Genomic DNA, 21174 nt, shown 5'->3' with positions numbered 1-21174 from the left:
TGGGGCCAGGTGCTGAGGATACCGCTCTCCTGCCCCTGCAACCAGTCTCCTTGGGGCCCATCTACCTGAAGGTTGGATGGATCACTTCCCACTTCCCGACTGACCTCTCTTACATTGGGGGCAGATTTCTGACTGGTGCCTAACACCCATTCCAGCTACAGGTGTGTGGAGCGAACTTCAGCAGGAGTTTGTCCTTCCGTTACTGGTAGGTCTTATTGGGTTGTGGAGCCTGTGACTGAGGAAGGTACTTTCCAGAAGTCTCAGGGGCAATGGCAAAGGTTACCCAGCAGTTCTCCTGTTGGGCTGGAGTAGTGTGGAGGGATTTCAGCTGAGGAGTGGTGCCTGTGGGAGCTCTCGAGGGCTGTTGAGGGGGCGCTGGTGTAGCAGGCTATAAGAGAGGGCCAGGCAACACTTTGTCTATAACTGCAAGCCCAGTTGGTGCTGGAGGTGAGAGAGAGCATCTGTGTGTAGGACTAGAGGTGACCTCCTGGCCGAGAGAGCTCAGAGCTCATTCAGATGGGACCCTCCGTGGAGACAGGGACCTCCTCCATGCATCCACCGTGCCTGGTACATAGGGCTGCATGATACATTTTATCCTTAATAGGTTTAAAATTAGTTCACGAACACAGTTGGGCAGTGGCTGCGTAGGGGCCAGAGTGCAGGGGCCTTGACCGGTGACTGGGCCCAGCCTCACGCCCTAGTGCTGCCCTGCGGGGAAGGCGGCTTGGCTTCTGGCATCCCCGGCGCCGTGCCCTTTCCCTGTGCCCGGCCTCGCCTCACCTCAGCTCCCGGCTGTGGGGTGGACGCCGGCTTGCTGGCCTTGGGTGTGGGGAGCTGGCTTCACTCTGGCCGCAGGTCGGGCCACACGCTTCCACCCGGCCCTCCTTCCTTGTCCTCCTGAAAGGTCCGTGCGGTTGTGACTCCCGTGGCTCCCTGGAGCTCAGTCTGAGGGTTTCCGGCCGGCCCTGAGGGAGGTGGCGGGATTCGGTGGTTAGGCACGTCCGTCCCCGGGGAGCAGGGTTTGGGGAGGCCGGTAGGCAGAGGCCATCTGCGGGGGGGGGGGGGGGGGATGGGATAGGATGGGGGGAGGGCGCTATGCAGGTGGGCAGGATGGGACGAGTGAGAACCTGGTGGCTCCGGTCCCTGAAAGTCGCACGGGTGGCCGGGGAGGGGCCAACGTGCTGCAGAAAGACGTCAGGAAGCCCACAGCACTAGAGCTGTAGGCAGAGGCAGAGGTGGGAGCAAACGCGATCAACAGCCAGGAAATTCCACGCACTCATGTATTTATTTCGATAAGTGACCACCTCCCTGCTCCGGTTGTTGCAGTTCCTGGACAATCGTAGGGGTTGCTGCCCTCATCCTGCTCCTGGTAGCCCTGCTGGCTCGTGTCCTCGTCAAAAGAAAACCACCCCGGGACCCGCTGTTCTATGGTACGTGTCCGTGGGCCCGTGGGACGGGAACTGTTGGGGTCCACTCAACAGCACAACACTTGACTTTTGCCTGCGTTATGTTTCTTCTGTGAACAAGAAGTCTGCCTCCAATGCCCTGAGCCCGCTGGTAATGTGGTAGGAAGCGTAGGAGTAGTTCAGGGCCACACAGTCCTCCCTCCTCCCCTCCAAACTAACGCCTCCTCCGGGCTGTGGACCCCACCCTTTCCCAGCTGAGATCAGGGCGGAAGGTCACTGCCAGGGCCAGCCAGGCAGGATGCCCCTCTGTTCCTCGCCCCAACCCCAGCCGTGCTCTGACCTCTGATCTCCACTCTCCTTCCTGCACCTCTGGCCCTCTGGCAAACAGCCTCACCTGGTGTGGAACTTAGCTGTGCAAGTACAGTGGCTCGGTCTGCACGTTTGTATAATGAGGAAACTAACAGCACTTACCACGGAGGGCCGGTGCAAACATTAAACAGTATTTGTAAAATACTTACAACAGTGCCTGAAAAATACACACGTGCATTAAATAAATAAAAACACCACTGATTAAGCACTTAAGAGTGTGCCTGGGGGCACCTGGGTGGCTCAGTCGGTTAAGCGTCCGACTTCGGCTCAGGTCGTGATCTTGGTGGTCTGTGAGTTCGAGCCCCGCATCGGGCTCTGTGCTGACAGCTCAGAGCCTGGAGCCTGTTTCAGATTCTGTGTCTCCCTCTCTCTGACCCTCTGCCGTTCATGCTCTGTCTCTCTCTGTCTCAAAAATAAATAAACCTTAAAAAAAAAAAAAAGTGTGCCTGGTCGTGGCCACTGCAGCAGGAGTGTTTTATTTATTTATTAAAAAAATTTTTTTTTTAACATTTATTCATTTTTGAGACAGAGAGAGACAGAGCATGAACGGGGGAGGGTCAGAGAGAGGGAGACACAGAATCTGAAACAGGCTCCAGGCTCTGAGCTGTCAGCACAGAGCCCGACACGGGGCTCAAACTCACGGACCGCGAGATCATGACCTGAGCTGAAGTCGGACATCCAACCGACTGAGCCACCCAGGTGCCCCAGGAGTGTTTTATTTAATGCTTACAACAAATACCCTCCAGTTACAGATTAAGAAGCTGAGAAACAAGGTCACGGTCGCATCCTGAGACCGGCATTGACCCCAAAGCCCGTGACCTTTGTGGCCCGAGCCGTTACCGCCTTCAAGCGCTTCCCCTGCCGGGAACTTTGCTGGGCGTTTACTCATTCAGCGTCTGCTGTAGCCAGGCTGCGTGTCAGACACCCCCCAGGCCCCAGCTCCCTGTAGCAGCGGCACGCGCTTTCCATACTCCCCCTGCTTCGCTGAGATGCAACTGACAGGTGACCTTGTGCGACTGTGAGACGGAGGCTCGTATGACGCGATGCGCGCATACGCTGGGAGATGGTGACCACGACCAGGTCGCTTGCCTTCAGTAAGGTCCTTCTCCTCCCGTAATCACCCGTCTCTGGTGCGCGGTGGGAACGTGAAGCATGCGGCGCGGTGTCGTCGACCACGGTCACCACGTGGCAAATCGGATACCGCAACTCACTCGTCTTACACCCGGAAGTTTGTTTGGCCGGCATCTCCCCGTTTCCCCCACTCACCAGCCCCTGGCAACCACCGTTCCAAGCTCTGTTTCTGAGAACTCAGCTTTCCTAGATTCCGCATGTGAGGTCATACGGTATTTGTCTTTCTCCGGATAACTTATTTCACTTAGGACAATGCCCTCGAAATCCATTTATGTTGTTGCCAATGGCAGGATTTCCTTCTTTTTTTTATGGCCAAGATTCCATTGTGTCTGTGTATCTTCTTTATCCATTCATCCATCAATGGACACGTAGGGTGTTTCCATGTCTTGGCTATAAACATCTATTTTCCTTGCTCACGGGTTGGCCAGAATGCTGTGCTTTAGGCTGTGGGTCAGATTCAGGGCTGTGTCATGTGTCTCCTTGCTCTTGGACCAGTAGCTCCCCAAGGTGTGCCCTCCTCCTGGCAGAGGAGACTTGGAGTTGGCCATTGTCAGTTCCACTGGCCACACGTTCCACTGGCCACAGCAAGTCATGTGGCTGAGTGTATCACCAATGGCATGGGGCATATTCTCTGCCCACAGTGGATCTTGGCAAAGGTGGGGAGGCAAAGAAGAATCGGGAGTAACTAATTTCTCCCAGCTTGCGTGTAAAAAACCCTAAAGTTGAGGGGCGCCTGGGTGGCTCAGTCGGTTAAGCGTCCGACTTCGGCTCAGGTCATGATCTCACGGTTCGTGAGTTCGAGCCCCATGTTGGGCTCTGCACTGACAGCTTGGAGCCTGGAGCCTGCTTTGGATTCTGCGTCTCACTCTTTCTCTGCCCCTTCGCCACTCGCACTTTGTCTCTCTCTCTCTCTTTCTTTCTCTCTCTCTAAAATAAACATTAAAAATTTTTTTTGAAAAACTGTGAAGTTTAGGTAAATGATGCAACTTGCCTAAGATTGGATAGCCAGTCAGTAGATTAGCTGGACCTGTCCCAGTTCAGGGCCCACATCTTCTCCTGCCCCACACTACCTGCCTTTGCTCTGGCCCTGGTCCACCTTTCTAGACAGGTCTCCTGCTGCCATCTTCCCCCCGCCGGCCCCCCGCCACTCTGTGGTGCCCATACTTAGCTGACTTGTGTCTGTCCCGACTCCCCAGGGTTGAGCACCCTTGCTCCCACACCCTCGGCCCTCTCTCCTTGTCTCTGTCACAGCCTTGAGCACACGGAAGCCTCAGGGCGGGTGCTTACCACCTGTGACCCAGCATCTGATGCTCCTGTCAGCTTCAGCGAGGGTGGAACTGTCCAGTGATCAGACGCTAAATGCTTCCTTTCCTGGGAGACATATGGTGACCGATCACTGATGGCCGATCCCAGACTACCAGGCCTGGACCACAGGCCTGGGAGGCACAGGGAGGCAGGGTGTGCACGGCAGGGCAGCCGTGGGCCTTCCGCTCCCAGTGAGAATGTGAACCCCGCGGCCCCGGCTGCAGACTCGGCAAGGCCAGCTTCCCCTCTCTGTGAATTAACCTCTGCCGCTCTCCTCCCCACTTACTTTTTCATGGCTTCTGTTTTATTTTTTTTATTTTCCAATGTTTATTTATTTTTGAGAGAGAAAGAGACAGAAGACAAGCAGCGGAAGGGCAGAGAGAGAGAGAGGGAGACACAGAATCTGAAGCAGGCTCCAGGCTCCGAGCTGTCAGCAGAGCCCGATGTGGGGCTCGAACCCATGAACCATGAGATCATGACCTGAGCTGGAGTCGGACACTTAACTGACTGAGCCACCCAGGTGCCCCTGAGTCATTATTGTAAATATACCCACCTCGTGGTCACCTCTATTCTTGGCCACTGGTTACTGGTTTTGTTCCCTCTGTGCAGATGGGGTCCTGGGCAGCCACTTGTAGGGAGCGGAGGACGGATGGGGGGGCCTGGTAGAATCCTGTGGGACAGTTAGCGGGTGAGTTTGTCATTCTGTCCCCCTGGCGGGTGTCTCCTTGGACAGGGCACTTGGGCAGTGACACAGGCAAAGGTACCAATGTGTGTGCAGGAGGGACCTTCTGTTAGCCCATGGTGAGTGTCCACAGTCACATTAAAAACAAGTCACTGTTACTGGTGAATGCCAAGCTCTTAGTCATTGTCTCCTGACCTACTGCTTTTTGTTTTTTTAATTTAATGTTTATTTATTTATTTTTTAGGGGCGGGGGATGGTCAGAGAGCGAGGGAGAGACAGAACCCCAAGCAGGCTCTGCACTGTCAGCAGAGAGCCCGGATGCAGGGCTCGAACCCACAACCATGAGATCGTGACCTGAGCCAAAATCAAGAGTCAGATGCTTAACTGACTGAGCCACCCAGGCGCCCCCTCCTGACCCACTGCTTTTTAAACTACTGCTTTCTCGGGGCACCTGGCTGGCTCAGTCAGTGGAGCGTGCGACTCTTGATCTCAGGGTTGTGGGTTTGAGCCCCAGGTTGGGGGTAGAGGTTACTTACAAAAAAAATGTTTTTTTAATTAAAAAGGAAACTCTCGCTTTCTTTGCTCTAGTGTATGCAGTGTTCGGATTTACCAGTGTGGTGAACCTCATCATAGCACTGGAACAGGACGGAATCATTGACGGGTTTGTGACACACTACTTGAGAGAGGTATGGCATCGCTTAGCAACCGTAAGCCTTACGCCAAACGGTCAGCAGCCTCAGCCGTGTGGCTCAGAGACGAAATCCCTCCGTTTGGTGTAAGCAGGCACGGTCCGTGGCATCGCTCACTGCCACGGACACAGCGGGTTTACTCACGTGCAAAGCGGGGGGCACTTCTCTCCAGAGTTTGGTCGTACACCTGTTCCCTCACACCCGCTCCACTCCCCTTCTCCAGGAATGAGATCCTCCAAGTGAATTCAGTGTTTGGTGTCTGTTACTGTGAAACCATTACTACGGCCAAAAGCTCAGGCTGGTCTTACACGTGGAAAGTGGCGACCACCACGGCACTTACGGAAGCCACTTGATTGCGATGACCATCCTTCCCTCCCCGTCGTCATGTGCTAGTGCTGCCCGGCACTTGAGACACCTAATCCTCCTCCCTGTGTTATGGTGGATGAATCCGGCCCCAGAGAGCTTAGGTCACTTGCTCAAGGTCACACAGGAAATAAGGAAGGAGCAGAGCTGAAAGTTTCGCCTTCGTCTGTGTTTCAAATAATGGAGAGCTTCGTCTGCAAGCTAAGGGAGTTTGGACTTTATCTCACATTCGAGGGAAGATTTTGAGCCAGGGAGCGATGCAGTCAGCTCTAGGAAGGATGGGCTCGAAGGGGAGGCATTTGCAGGGCCAGTGAGGGCAGGCGGGTGGCCAAGCACAGGAGGTAGGGAGGAGGGACGAACTTCAGAGAACCGGAGTCTTTGGAGTGAGCGGGACCCGAGGATGAGTTGGGGGTGATGGGAAAGTAAGACATCCTGCCTCCTGCTTTTGGAAGTATGCAGGTGTTATTAAGCCCAGAGGGGCGAACCGGAGGAATTTACTTCTAAAGACAGTAGCCGGAGTAGACTGTGGGGTCACGAGACCTGCTTTCTCCTGCCAGGAGCGGTCTCAAGTGGAGACAAGTCCTAGCTGTCCTAGGAGCAGTGATGGAGGCACACACTGGGCACACCGTATGGGCACACCTATGAGATATCACGGGTTCGGTCCCAGACTGTTGCGTTAAAGCAAATATCATGACAGAGCACCTCACATGAATGTTTTGGTTTCCCAGTGCATGTGAAAGTTATGTTTATGGGGCGCCCGGTGGCTCAGTCAGATAAGCATCCGACCTCGGCTCGGGTCACGACCTCACAGCTCGTGGGTTCAAGCCCCGCGTCGGGCTCTGTGCTGACAGCTCGGAGCCCGGAGCCTGCTTCGGATTCTGTGTCTCCCTCTCTGTCCCTCCCCTGCTTGCACTCTGTCTCCCCAAAATAAATAAATAAACACTAGAAAAAAGTTATGTTTACACTACACTGTAGTCCGTTAAGTGTGCAATAGCATTAGGTCCAAAAAGCATACATACCTTAATATTAAAATGCTTTATTGCAAAAACTGCCAACCACTGTCGAAGGACTCGGTGAGTCATCTTCTGCTGGTGGAGGGTCTTTGCCTCCATGTTGGTGGCTGCTGACTGATCAGGGCGGTGGTCGCTGAAGGCGGGGGTGGCCGTGGCCGTTTCCTAGGATAAGACGACAGTGACGTTTGCCGAGGAAAGGAAGATGCTGTGCGGGGAGGTGCAGCGGTCAAACACACCCAGCAGTTGCTAAGTTCACCGTCTTGTGTGGGTGCGGTTCGTGGGGCCTCAGAACAGTCACAATAGTAACAGCAAAGATCACCGGTCACAGATCACCATAGCAACTCTGCCAGGAATGACAAAGTTTGAAATATTGCCGGAATTACTAAAATGTGACACAGAGACACAAAGTGAGCAAATGCGGTTGGAAAAATGGCCCCATGAGACTTGCCTGATGGAGGGTGGCCACAGAGCTTTAATTCGTAAAAAAACAAAAAACAAAAAACACAAGACAAACAACTCAGTGTCTGCGATGCACAATGAAGCAAAAGGCAGTAAAACAAGGTGTTACCTGTGCACAGAGGAAGAACTAAGTCCGGAAGCAGTCAGGGGAGTCCCCATCGAATTTGTGATACGGCTCTAGCATTTTTTTAAAAAAAAATTTAATGTTTATTTTTGAGAGACCAAGCATGAGCGGCGGGAGGGGCGGAGAGAGAGGGAGACACAGGATCCGAAGCAGGCTCCGCGCTCTGATCTCAGCACAGAGCCCGATGGGGGGCCCGAACCCATGGACCGTGAGATCATGAGCCTAAGTCGGACGCTTAACTGACTGAGCCACCCAGGAGCCCCTAGCATTTTTTTAAATGGCGATGACAGTGGATGATAAACATTTTCCAGATGGACTGGGGTGGGGGCGGGGGTGGAGGGCATTCCGAGGGGAAGGGACAGCTTGAGTGAAAGCTTGGAGGTGAGAAACAGCAGGTGTTTCCCCACAGTCAGCCTGGGGTGCAGGTTTGCAGGGATGATGCTGAGTTCATCTGGGGACGTGTGGAGTTTTGGGTGGTTGAGGGACATCCTGGCAGATGTTCTGGTTGGCAGGGCTTGAGCGCTGAGGAACATTCCTGGCGGAGAGGTTTGGGGGCCATCTCAGTGGGAGCCTGCTCGGAACAAGTGGGGAGAGAGGAGATGCCGGAGGGTGGAACGTGGGAGGCCGCGGCCAGAAGAGCCCCCTGAAGCGAACTGCGAAGGGACAGGCTGAGACACCGAAGGGAAGCCTGGGGAGCCTGGGGCCACTGGGTCCAGAGGGGGCAGGTTTTGGGGAGAAAGTGGCTGCTGAGAGGGCCCGGAGGTCGAGCTGCCGAGGGTGGCGAGCCCTGAGGCAGACAGGGTGTGAGAAGGTGGGCTGGTGTCCCTGTGGGAAGGGCGGCAGGGCCAGGTTCTGGGCACCCAGCTGCCAGATACAGGAGGCAGGCCTGGTCCCGCAGGCGGAAGCTTGCTCTGGAAGGCTTTGGAACGCAGCTAGAGGGACCGTTTGGGAACGGCTCAGTGAGGGGCAGGGAGGGTTTGAACCGGAGGGAGGGGGGCCCGCGGTGACCTCATAAACAGAAATGAAAGGACGTGCCCACACACTGCATAGGAGAGAGAGGGGTGGAAACAGGACCCTGCGGCTTTGAGCTGGGCAGGCAGGGTGGTGTCATCCTTAAGATAGAGGCCTCGGGGGGCGCCTGGGTGGCGCAGTCGGTTGAGCGTCCGACTTCAGCCAGGTCACGATCTCGCGGTCCGTGAGTTCGAGCCCCGCGTCGGGCTCTGGGCTGATGGCTCAGAGCCTGGAGCCTGTTTCCGATTCTGTGTCTCCCTCTCTCTCTGCGCCTCCCCCGTTCATGCTCTGTCTCTGTCTGTCCCAAAAATAAATAAACGTTGAAAAAAAAAAAAAAAAAAAAGATAGAGGCCTCGGGGGGCACAGGGACGGGGGTGGGGGCGGGGAGGGGGAGGGGGAGGGGCGCTCAATTGAGCATCAGCCTCTTGATCTCCGCTCAGACCGTATCTCGCAGTTTGTGAGATCGAGCCCCGCGTCGGGCTCTGTGCCGACAGGGAGGAGCATGCTTGGGATTCTCTCTCTCTCTCTGCCCCACCCCCTGCTGGCTCGCTCTCTCCGTGTCTCTCAAAATAAATAAAGAAAAAAAAGAGAAGCCAGTTGAGGCTCAATTGAGGGCAGAAGCTGATGCGTGAAAACTCGGAAGGGCCCGTGGGGCATCTAGTTACCAATGTCCTGGGGCACCTGGGGGCTCAGTCGGTTAAGCCTCTGACTTCAGCTGAGGTCACGATCTCGCGGTTTGTGGGTTCGAGCCCCGCGTCAGGCTCTGTGCTGACAGCTGGGAGCCTGGAGCCTGCTTCGGATTCTGTGTCTCCCTCTCTCTCTGCCCCTCCTCCCCTCGTGTTCTGTCTCTGTAAAATGAATAAACCTTAAGAAAATTTTTTTTTAATTAAGAAAAAAAAGTGCCCATGAAGCCACCAGGGGAGCCAGCACCGGCTCCGAGAGCCCGATGTGTAGGCATGAACAATTAAAGTCATGAAATCAGATTGGATTGTTCAGTCGAAGCATGTCAGGGAGAAAAGATGCGCGTCAGGCGTGGGCACAGAAGTCCAGCTGCTGTGTTATTTCTGCCTCCTCGCTAGTTCTCATTCCATCTCGCTTGCGGGGAGAGAGGACCGGGCAGGCCCTGCCCCGGGCACACCACGCTTCAGAGGGGCCCCTCCTGGCTGGCTGATCTGACCGTTCTGGCCGCAGAAAGGACTGAGGGCATCTTAGGAAGACAGGCCGGAAACAAGGCGGGATGGCATGGACGTGGGAGAGAGAAGAAAGGAACACGAGACTCAGAAGGAAACGAAAAACCCATGCAAATCGGACAGTGATCTTGTGGTAGCCTTCTGGGAGCACGACATGTCGCTCGTCAGGGGATCTCATGGCTGTAAAATGAAAAAATCCTCAGGAGAAGTATGGCTTTTCTTGACAGTATGCTCTGTGCTAGATGTCAACTGTGTGACCTTAGGGCGGTCTCACAAACCCTTGGCGCTCCGTTTCATCTGTAAAATGGAGTCAATCGTGGTCTGTCCCATAGGGCGGTTGGGTGCCCGTCTGTCTGTCCATGTGTGGGGGGGCAGAAGTGCCTTCCTCGTCCTCACTCGTGCAAGCCTGGGGATGAGCACGTAGGTGAATCGGGAAGGTCGGCCGGTGGCTCTGGTGAGCAGGGTCTCCTCTGGCCACCGTCCTCTGGCCAGAGCCAAGCGCCCTGAGTCTCATTTTTGACTTGGCCTCAGTGCATTAGCGGATTGCCCATGAGGCTGTCTGTCTTGTATCGCCATCCACGGGCATTGGCCCAGCCGGTCAGATGCTGGCTGGGCATTCTTCAGGGCCATCCCGCGGCAGGCTCCAGTTTTGGGGGCTCCAGGGTAAAGCTGTGTTTTCATGTGCCTACCAATTTGTAATTGTACAGGATTCTGCATAGTTTCAAGTTAGCAGACAGACACAAGCTGGTTCTGCTGCTTCATTTGACTTGAAACGCAGGTCTGGAGTTCTGTGTGGAGATGTCCGAGTCGTATGTAAAGTAGACTCATTTCTTAATCTCTCCTTAGGGTGAACCGTATCTGAACACGGCGTACGGGCACATGATCTGCTACTGGGATGGCTCTGCTCATTATTTGATGTATCTGGTGATGGTGGCAGCCATAGCATGGGAGTAAGTCGGTCCGTCTGCTGTGTGTGCCTTTGCCTTAGCAACCGGTACGCGGGTACGGAAGGAAAACACAGATGTGGGGGCAAATACACAGACAGGCATACACGGACATGAACATACGCTCCTTGGACACAGGTTAGACGTGGCTTTGTTTTCTTGGCATCGCTGCCTTTTGAACATGGCCCTCTGGATCGTCCCCTGCCGTGGTGACAAGCTTGGGCAGACCGCTCAAGTTACTGACTGTGTTCTAAGGACCGTCTCATTTGCTGGAGTGAAAGCCCAGTCCGTTCTGGTTTTAAACTTCCATCTCATTTTGGTTCGAAGCTCTGTCTTTCCTCCACCTCCGGTTCCCGTGTGGCCCTGAGGCGTGGGGCTCTGCACTGAGGTCAGGGCGTATGGCCTCTCGTTTTGTTCTTTCTCGAGTCGCCGTGCAGCTGGCCTCTCCGGGAATGTGTGTGTACGTACACGTGGAGCTAAAGGAAGAGGGGCAGGGTCTTAAGTGACACTTAGTTTTCTGGGGATTGATGCCCTCCGTTAGGATATGCTAGGTCTGTCACGTGGAGCACGTGTGGCCTCTCGGGAGACCCTTCCACAGGAACCTGGGCGTTGCAAATCCAAGCGAGCAGAGCTCTCTGTGGCTGAATGTGTGGGACTCCTCTGCCATTGGTGGTACACCCGCAGCTTCTTTCCGTTGGGGTCCCTGTAACCTAGATCGCATACCCTTTGGGGTAGGATCTCTTCAAGCCCAGCTAGGTTCCTGGGCCTCCCCTTGGCTCCAGGTTAGAGAAAATGGTGCATTCTTGCCCCATGCCCCTGCTGCCTCAGTCATGAACTCAGGGACAGCTCCCGCTAAGTTTTGGACTTTTCTAGGCATTGGCTTCTCCCATCATGAAAGGTACCCAAGTTCCAGGGACCACGTCACGTATTTCAGAGAATGCCTGGGCTCTGCTCGGAGGCTGCCAGGAGTGGGCGAGTTTCTTCGGCTCAGTTAGCATCCTGCTGGGGAAGAAGATTGTCCTGCTGACGATCCCAGTCATTGTGAATCTGCTGCACTTGGCTTGGGAGGTGGGGCAGGCAGAAAACACAGTATCGGCCACCTGTTTCCCTTCAGATAATCTCCTTTTGATTCCTCATAGCCCCTTGTGGAGGTGGGCTGTCAGGGTTATCGGCTGAAAGAGCTTTTTGTCCACACTGCCGGGTAAGGTCAGGGGTGTCTGGTGGCTCCTTTTGAACACGGGGGAGGGGTTACATATTATCTTTGTCTCTAGAGCTCTGGCCAAAATTCTGACACCATGAAAAGTCCACTTACCATCCCATTACTCATACTTACAGTGATTTAAAATATGGGTCCATTTCCTTTCTTTTTGTGAACTTTCTTTTTTCCTTTCCTGCTGGGAACTTCTTACAAAACCGTCAAAAATGAGGCACTTCCTTTGACAGTGATTGACCGTGCTGTAGATTAACAGACGACCAGTGTTGCAAGCGAAATTCCTATTCAAAAGGACACAAAGAGGGTTCTATGGTATAGATCACAGGTGGAAATGAAGTTTGATCACCAGGGTCCCCGAGAGTTGATTTTTAACTATCGATTCAGTAAGTTTCGGTTCACAGACTTTACTAGTTAGGATACCGCTAATAATACGGATCATCTTTTGCTAATGGGTGTTCTAAGACAAGTGCACTAAGCCAAGATTTTTTCATTACAGGGAAAGCTATAGAACCATTGGCCTCTACTGGGTTGGATCTATTATCATGAGCATTGTTGTTTTTGTGCCAGGAAACATTGTGGGTAAGAAACTTTATCTTAAAATTCACTTTCCTTTTTCTGAAACAATGGGGAGTGTTCTTAAATAGAGGAGGTATCTTGGTTGTAACAGCATCAAGAAATTCCAAGCTTATCACAACACTGTTTGGCAGAATTCTTCCTTTTCCCCTCCTTAATCTCACTTTTTAAGAAATGGCTCTTGAGCAATTTTTGGAAGTAGACACTGAACAATTAGACAATGCTGTATCAGGGCTTCCTGACATATAGGATCTAGAGGGGGTGAGTATTGTGTTTGCGACTATAGGCAGTGTGCAAATGCTTCCTACAGCTTTGTGTATTATATGTAACTCGATACATTCGATAAATACATTTAAAAATGAAGGCTCTCAAAAGCTAATGTAAAAGGTAATTTACATGTGCAAGAAATCAGGGCATTATATTAAATATACTTTAAAAATACAGTGGATAGAATGTGCCTGTTAAAAAGCACCTGATAGTTTTAATTTGACCTGTTTTTTTGTTTGTTTTTTTGTGTGTGTGTCTCATTTAAGAATATTACCTGGTCCCCAGCACAATTTTAGACGGCTTGAGGTGGGGCGGTATCCTAAATGTTGCTTGTGTTTACACGTGCTTGTGGCAAACTTTTGACTTTTTCTTTCTTTCTTTTAAATAGGGAAGTATGGAACACGCATTTGCCCTGCTTTCTTCTTAAGCATACCATACACTTGTCTTCCTGTCTGGGCTGGTTTCAGAATCTATAATCAGCCGTCAGAAAATTATAATTATCCCTCAAAGGTGATTTTATTACGTTAACTGTAACCTGTTCCCAAGCGCACAGGGCTCACTCACATCTCCTGGTGATCGCACTGAACCACGCCTCCGTGGACGGGAGCATCTGGGGCAGCTGGTTTGACTGTGTCGATTCTGTGCATTGGTCACGCCTTAGTTACAGTGGCAGGGAGGGTGTTTCTGTCTGCTTCAGACATCTGCTTCAGTGGGCCAGGCCGTGCTGCTGGTCTGTACTGGCTGTTCCCATCAGATTCTGCATTAGTGCATGGCGTGTGTGGTTTGTCTGAGGCTCTTTATGGCCTGGCATTTGAGCATCTGGGCCCCTCTGTCAGAGATGCCAGTGCATGTACTGTCCCAAGGGGAGGCTGGAGAGATGCTGGTATTCAAGGTAGCACACACAGCCACAGGGTGTGATTTACCAAGAGATCCAGGCACATGGAGACTGGCTCCAGGACGTCTTCTGAGACCCCTCCCTTCCATTCACAGCCAAGGTGGTCGGAGTGAAACAGTACTGGCTGGGGGCGGTGGGGGGGGGGGGGGGGGGTACTCTGTTAAGGTCTTCATTTCTAAGGTAGTAACGTCTTTCTGAGTTTCTCTTCCTTTTTATAGGTATTAGATCCTCAGGCAAGATTCTTTAAGCAAAATGATATATGAAAATATGAATTACCAGAGATAATCAGACCATGATTACTCATACTCATTTTACTGTAAGATTTACGTAGAATTCATTAACATCCATTGTAATTTGCAAACACTTCATTTGTAAACAAGTAGACACCTGCTGAGTAAACTCAGGTTGGGGCACTGCTGGCTTCTGCACCCTTACATCCTTTTGAGGAACCAGGGGGTAGCCAAAAAGAAAAAGCAAACAGTAACCATAGCCTTGGGCTCTGCTGCTTTTAAAGTCTCCATGTCAGTGCCTCAATGGAGTGTTCACGTCGTAAGACACATACAACTGTTCACGATCGTTTTTTAAATGTTAAAACACAGTGGTGGCCAGGGAGAAATGGACACGGTCACACAGTGCTGAGAGGAATAAATTCAGAATCGCTCCGCAGAGCAATTTGGCAGTGTTTCTCAGCCTTGGAATATTTAACCCCTTAAATTCCGCGTCTAAGGCCCTACCCTCAGAAAATCATCAGAGAGATGCTAAGACTTATGTACAGAATTGTTCAACATCACATTAACGGTGAAAATGCATAAATATCCACCCGTGAGAGAATGGCTACAATATGTTTTTTCCACATGATTTTAAAAGTTTTAGGAGAGTTTTTAATAATGTGGCAAAGTGCTTATAATATAGGTAGATGTTGAGGGTCAAAAGAACACTCAAATTTTGTCAAATTATTTATACGTAAAGTCATAATTTTGTAAAGTATAAATGCGGTGTGTGTATGTATATCTGTATATATATAGGTATATATATACATAAATTTACATATATGTATACGTATATAGGGAAAAATATAGTGACTCTATAGTGTGATGGGTTTATGGTTTACCTTACTTTTAAAATGAGGGTATCTCATATAATGATAATCACAAAACTGCTATCTCAAGAAAACTTTAAGGTCTCCTAGAGTTCGAAGGAACCTTCAAGGTGACCTGGCCCAATCTCCTCATTTCACAGATGAGAAATCTGGAAGCTGAGAGGGGGAACATGATTTTCCTAACTTACGTGCCTAGTGGTTTAGGATATGAATCCCTCCCCGTCCAGCATCTCAGCCCTCCTGCTTCAGTAGACCTCAGACTCTTTCTTGGCGCTTTGGGCCTGCTCATGGGTTACAAACTCTATTTTAGGTCGTTCAAGAAGTGCAAGCAAAGGACCTGCTGAGAAGACCATTTGATTTAATGCTGGTCGTGTGTCTCCTCCTGGCAACTGGATTCTGTCTGTTCAGAGGCTTGGTAAGTGTAACAGATCAAAGTAACATTAAAAAAAGAGAGAGAAATACATATTTAATCAGACTTTCTAGAGCCTGGAGGCCTGGCTCTGCTTGCTGCCACTCCCACCTGTGGGGGTCACCCCCAGGCCTTCCTCCCTCCAGGGTGGCCCCTGCCTCGTCCCTGGACGCCACCTCCTTCGGGTCCCTGGATCAAGCCCCACCCAGGGGTCTCTTCCTTCCCCCGTTTTAGGGTGCCTGAAAAATTAGCCATTAGAGTTTCATTCTTTTGGTTTGAATGTTTCTGATTCTGACGTAAATGTCTTTGGGAAGGGTGATACCTGAAGAGTCCGGTAAGGCTGTGTTCTCAGGGACTGAGGAAGGTCCCTAGAAGAAGGAGTTAGAATCTTGGCTATTTACCTGCTGTATGGCCTTCGGAAAATGACTCAGGGTCTTTGACCTCAGTTCCTTTCGCTATAAAATAACAGTACCTACCTAATGGTATTGGGTTGAAGATTAAATAAGATCATAGACATCAAACCACGTACAGAGGGCCCTATACGTGGTAAGTGTTCAGGAAACGGTTGGTGTTACTCTTTTTATCAATAGATGATCCTTGGCGATGCCCCAGTTTCGTGATTTGTTTTTAGCAGAAATAAATAAAAGTGGCCGGAATGATACGGATAATTATACGCATCGTCAATGGCAGTTACTGTCCTAAGGCTGCTGGCATTGCACAACAGTTGGGGAGCCGAGTGTGAGATGCTGTAGCTGATTCACTGTCTTGGGGTCCTTGAACTAAATGCCCTGTGCTGCTGGCTGGGATCAGCGCGAGAGGCTGTCTCTATCAGGAGAGCAGAAATTTCCTGCAGTAGCGTCGGCTGACGGGAGGAGTGGCCCAGGGAAGAAATGCAAAGAAGCAAGGCCGTAGACTTTACTCAGACCACAGAGCAGTTAAACTTTTGTTTTTTTTCTGCAGTAATCTCCATGCCCAATGTGGGGCGTGAACTCACGACCCCTAGATCAACAGTCGCAAACTCTACCGACTGAGCCAGCCAGGCACCCCCAAAACTGCTCTTTAGTTAGTTTGCTGTCGTTCCCAAAGTTAAAAGAAACACAGGAACAACAAAACGAGCCCCAGCTGTTCTCACACAGGAGAAAAATGTGTGCATGTGGGTGTTTGCATACTCGGTGGGCGGGGCTTAGGCAGACGGGCTTTTAAATTGGGGTCCATTTTTACCAACTCTGCCACTGGTCTGTGTCCATGGATGTGATCTAGGTGGGACAACATTTATGGCTGCGGACGGGAGGGGTGATGCATGAGGGCAGTGACTCAGAGGGGACCCCGTAATGTGCCAGACACTTTGTTCTGTGTTTCCTTTCAAAGTGGACACACGATGTGGTTTCACACAGGACTCTGCTTTCAAATCCTTATCCTTTACTGCCCCTAAAGGCCATATACTCTGAGGCACTTGCTGGAGGGAGGAGGATGCTATTTTTAGAATACTGCAAAGCACAGTAAGACGAATTTGGTGTGAACACGAATGGGCTTTTCTTAAGAGTGGGCTAGTGATTTCCAGGAAGTGAAACTGGTAATCCAGCGTGAGCTGTGCTTTGGCTGCTGAAGTCTAGATCCTTAAGCCGAGTCCTCAGAAGGTAGCAAGAACAGAGCATTAGCCATTTCCTGCTCCTCTCCTAACTCTCCTTCACATCCTTAGAGTAGATCTGTGGACTTTGTTTTCTTTCCCTTTTACTGATGACCTTCTACAACACACAGTTTTTGTTGAACAGCTTGTGGCTGTACTTGGAATGTTTAGCCTTATCAGCAAACCATAAGAATCAGATGTATGACTTTATAATTAATTCGTTTTTCTTCTCAGATTGCTTTGGATTGCCCGGCTGAGCTCTGCCGATTTTATACACAATTTCAAGAGCCCTATCTAAAGGATCCTGCTGCTTATCCTAAAATCCAGGTCAAGTAGTTATGAAGCCTCAGATTTTTCTTTTTCTTTTTAAAAGAAAAAACTTTTTTAATGTTTTTATTTATTTTTGAGACAGAGAGAGACAGAGCACGAGCAGGGGAGGGGCAGAGAGAGAGAGGGAGACACAGAATCTGAAGCAGGCTCCAGGCTCTGAGCTGTCAGCACGAAGCCCGACGCGGGGCTCGAACTCACAGACTGTGAGATCATGACCTGAGCTGAAGTTGGATGCTTTAACCGACTGAGCCACCCAGGCGCCCCAAGCCTCAGATTTTTCTGTTAATTTTCTTTCTTGAAGAATGGGGACATGTGGGGGCACCTGAGTGGCTCAGTCGGTTAAATATCCGACTTGGGTTCAGGTCATGATCTCACAGTTCGTGGGTTCAAGCCCCGCATCGGGCTCTGTGCTGACAGCTCAGAGCCTGAAACCTGCTTCGGATCCTGTGTCTCCTCTCTCTGCCCCTCCTCCACTCTCTCTCTTCCTCTCAAAAATGAACAAACATTAAAAAGAAAAAAAAAAAAAAAGAATGGGAGCGTGTGGATCCACGTAGGAGATGGGAATTAGAAATGTTCAATCTCTTGTGCTTTTCGTCGTGTGCGGTTAACTGTTACTCTGCTGACGGTGTTCTTTCTCTGTCCAATCCAGATGCTGGCATACCTGTTCTATTCTGTCCCGTACTTTGTGGTTGCGCTTTACGGCTTAGTGGTTCCGGGATGCTCCTGGATGCCTGACGTGACACTGATACATGCTGGAGGTCTAGCCCAGGTACCCAAAATACGCCCTATTAAGAAAGTTCGCTGGGGATTTGGCTGTCATTGTTGAGTATCTGCAAAACATCTCTGCTTGGTGTTTAAGGGGTAGGAAATAGTTACTAGACACATCCCCTTTCGTTTTACGGTTCTTTGGAAGACGTTTCTGCACGTGCATTTTATTTAAATCTCACAGTAACTAGATACGTGATGGTTGCTGTGCCATCCAGTTATACAGATGAGGAAACTGAGGCCCAGCGAGGTTACATGATTTGTCCAAGGTCACATACCCAGCAGGTGCCACCACAGCCTTCCAGGACCCTTCCCCAGGCTCTGAACAAAAATACTGGAGAGCTGTTATCTTTAAGATGCCTATCTAAAGTTAAGATTTCAGAATTCTGTTACATGACGGTATCCCGAACCAGGGAAATGGGTTTGGAGAAAGTTCCATTCTTTCCTCTTGCGACTTAGCCAAGTCCCTGCCCTAGAGTGAATGCTTATTTCATTGAACTGGAATAAATTTATCTAGGAAATTGTATTATTATACAAAGCACATTTTTACAAGATAACTAGCAAAACAAACTGATCTTAGGAACAAGGAAGAAAATTATTAAATGATTTTATCTCCCCCCCCTTACTATAAATAAAAACAGTAACAAATGAATTCATCTTTTTAAAATCATTCTCTGCATCTCGCTCTTTTCAAGCCGGCCTAAGAATGAGGTTCATGTGGAAACTGTCAGCACGTATGGTTAATTATGCTCCTGGTTATAGTAACTGGGATGGCAAAAGAACACTTTAGAATTTCCAGGGTGGAAAAACAGCTACAGTATTTATGGGTTGATCCTTTGGGCTAAATCCTTCCAGTCTGAGGTCTTTAAAAAAATTTTCCTAAAACCCACGAATCAACTGCGAGATCATGACCTGAGCTGAAGTTGGACCCTTAACAGACTGAGCCACCCAGACACCCCTGAGGTAATTCTTAATTACAGAATTAGAATATTAGTATCAAAACAGCTGACGCAGCACCCAGAGCAAGGGTTCCTGTCTCTCCTTGGAGGACTGAAGGGGAGGAGAACCAAGATTTACCCTCTTAGCAGACCTCTGAAGAGGTCTTTATTTCCGTATCTTTCAATACTGACTATAAGCTGACTTCCAATTTTCTGTCTTTAGCTCCAGCTGTCCCCAGACTCCTATACCTAATCCCAAACTCCGTGTTTTCACGCGGCTATCTCGGAGTTAGTGTTTAAATAAAACAGGACTCCTGACCCTCCTACACCCTCTCTCTCCCCACCGCGGCCTGCAAACAGATCCTCCCCCCTTTCAGCAGCTCCTTCCCGTTCCCTCACCCCTACCGTCTAGCCCATCACTAGGTCATTAGTCCTGTCTCCAGAGTAACCCTCAAACCCCAGTGAGTTCCAGCCCACTGCCCTGCACTGGTCTGAGCTCTCCTCTAACTTGGGTGAGGCAAAGCAGGCTGTGCTCTACTTACCTACTTGGGTAGGGACAGGCTGTGCGCTCTGCCGGGGTAGCAAATACTCAGTGGCTTAACACACTAAAGCTTTATTTCTTGCTTGTGCAAAGATGAGCACCACCTCGGCTGCAACGGAAGCAGAGGTGGTCTTCCCGTGTGCCCGTGCCCTGGAACCGTGCAGTGAACCCACAGCACTCCCGTGTGCCCGTGCCCTGGAACAGTGCAGTGAACACACAGCATCCTCCCTGCAGATTTCTTAAAAGCTAAGAGAGCTGAGGCTGAGGACAGCTTGTTACTCGCCTGGGTCACAGTTACTAAACGGCAGGCAGAATAGGGGAATAGGGGCACGGAATCCTGTCTGACCCCAAAGCCCATCTTCTTCTCTACTGTTCTCTCTCTTCTCCTGCAAGCAGCGAGCCATAGTAGTGGCATGGCTCAAGCAGTGAGCACAAGGCAAGACTTCATTTCATATGGGCACGGAGGCGCCGGAGAGCCTCGGGGGGGGGGGGGGGGGGGGGGGGGGGGCGGTCACACGTGAGCGGGCTCTGTGGGCTGTCAGGCTGGGCAGGGGTGCAGCAGGCCAGAGGGCAGAGTGAGCCCTGGCCTGGATTTTCTTGGCTGCGTTCTCCTGAGCTCTCCCGGAGAGGGCTCCCGCTCAGCTCACTCTTACCGGCCCCCTCTCTTCGAGGATCATCAGCTTGCTCAGGGTTGGACACGATCGGGTTTCCTCTGCGTGTCCTGTGCCTTGCTTGGTCTGCCCCCCGCCGCAGGAACACAGGGTGTCATCATCTAGGAGGCTGACAGGAGGGAGGCCAGGTGTAGGACCCAGTCAAGTCTCGGGAGACAAGTGGAGGACGAGGCAGGAAAAGTAGGTCAAGGCCCAGTCACGTGGGCAGTCAGCAGTCAAGAGGCTTGGGAAGGTCATACCTTGGGGGCAAGTGGGTGCTTGAACCTGGGGCACTAGGGCTAACCCTGGGTTGTACCTGCTGGGGAGGGCTAAGCTTGCAGAGAGGCACCCGCGACTCCAGCCGGGTGGTTCTGGGAAGGGCGGTGTGGATGGCAGAGCCCCGGGCCGCAGTCAGCAGCTTCAGCCAGACCCCCAGGCCTCGCAGGAGCCCTTGGGCTCATCCGTCACTGCCCACTTGGACAAGGCAGCTGGAGGCTACAGACTGGATCCTGTCAATGTCAGAAGGATGTTTTTCCCAACCCAGTGGAATGCTGTCATCCGAGAACTGCTGTGTCTGACATCTCCATGACTCTTGGCTTGGCTTTAGTATTTACATATTCAGAGAGCTCAGCCTAAGGAAAAGTTACAAATCATAACACAACAGTGCACGCGATGAGAACGCTGAATCTGTTACGTGATTTGTTTCCTACCTGGCCAATACTTGCTCATGAAATTAATTCTCGCCTTGGGAGGGTGACACATTCATCACAGAAAACACCCTCCATAACCCGGACTAACATCCCTAGCTTGCTAAAACGGCCATTCCTCATTTAGGGGTTTTGTGCATTCCCAACCCCCTAACTTGATCAAAACCTGCATTTCTTGAAAGGCCTAGTGAACTCCCAGGAGTCTATGTGATTTAATAAGGAAAACAAATCTTTGAAAAATTCCTAGGTCAGTACAAGTCAGTGGAAAACATGTTAGTTATTGAGCCCCTGCCTTCAGATCATGGAGGAATCTGCCAAATCTCCTGCCTTCAGAAATTGAAATATCCATCAGAAAGTAAAAGAAAACAAAATCAAATCAAACCACGACACATTTTTTACACCAAAGAGTTCCAGTGGGGACTTATTCAGAACCCAAGTGTCTCTTCATATAAAATTCTTACGTAGGATTAAAGT

The 21174-nt window shown here is 50.9% G+C and overlaps 1 protein-coding gene across 13 annotated transcripts in view; it reads left to right on the top strand.

Moving 5' to 3' along the window:
• TM6SF1 (transmembrane 6 superfamily member 1) overlaps positions 1-21174 on the top strand; it is a 57300-nt gene that overhangs the window by 3660 nt on the left and 32466 nt on the right. For 8 of the 13 annotated variants that reach the window (XR_003969274.1, XR_003969276.1, XM_030317257.1 and 5 more), the window contains exons 2-9: positions 1327-1430; positions 5482-5579; positions 10589-10692; positions 12396-12478; positions 13128-13249; positions 15044-15148; positions 17004-17096; positions 17749-17868. Coding sequence is in view for 11 of the 13 variants with exons in the window: in XM_030317257.1 (XP_030173117.1) it covers positions 1327-1430; positions 5482-5579; positions 10589-10692; positions 12396-12478; positions 13128-13249; positions 15044-15148; positions 17004-17096; positions 17749-17868 (829 nt within the window). In the remaining 2 variants the exon portion in view is untranslated. Of the gene's footprint in view, positions 1-1326; positions 1431-2521; positions 3106-5481; positions 5580-10588; positions 10693-12395; positions 12479-13127; positions 13250-15043; positions 15149-17003; positions 17097-17748; positions 17869-21174 lie in introns of those variants that run through there. The other 5 variants (XM_032593554.1, XM_030317264.1, XM_032593553.1 and 2 more) reach the window with 4 other exon arrangements.

Source organism: Lynx canadensis, chromosome B3, assembly GCF_007474595.2.
Source record: "Lynx canadensis isolate LIC74 chromosome B3, mLynCan4.pri.v2, whole genome shotgun sequence".
NCBI lineage: Eukaryota > Metazoa > Chordata > Mammalia > Carnivora > Felidae > Lynx > Lynx canadensis.
This window is presented reverse-complemented; position numbering and strand designations above follow the sequence as displayed.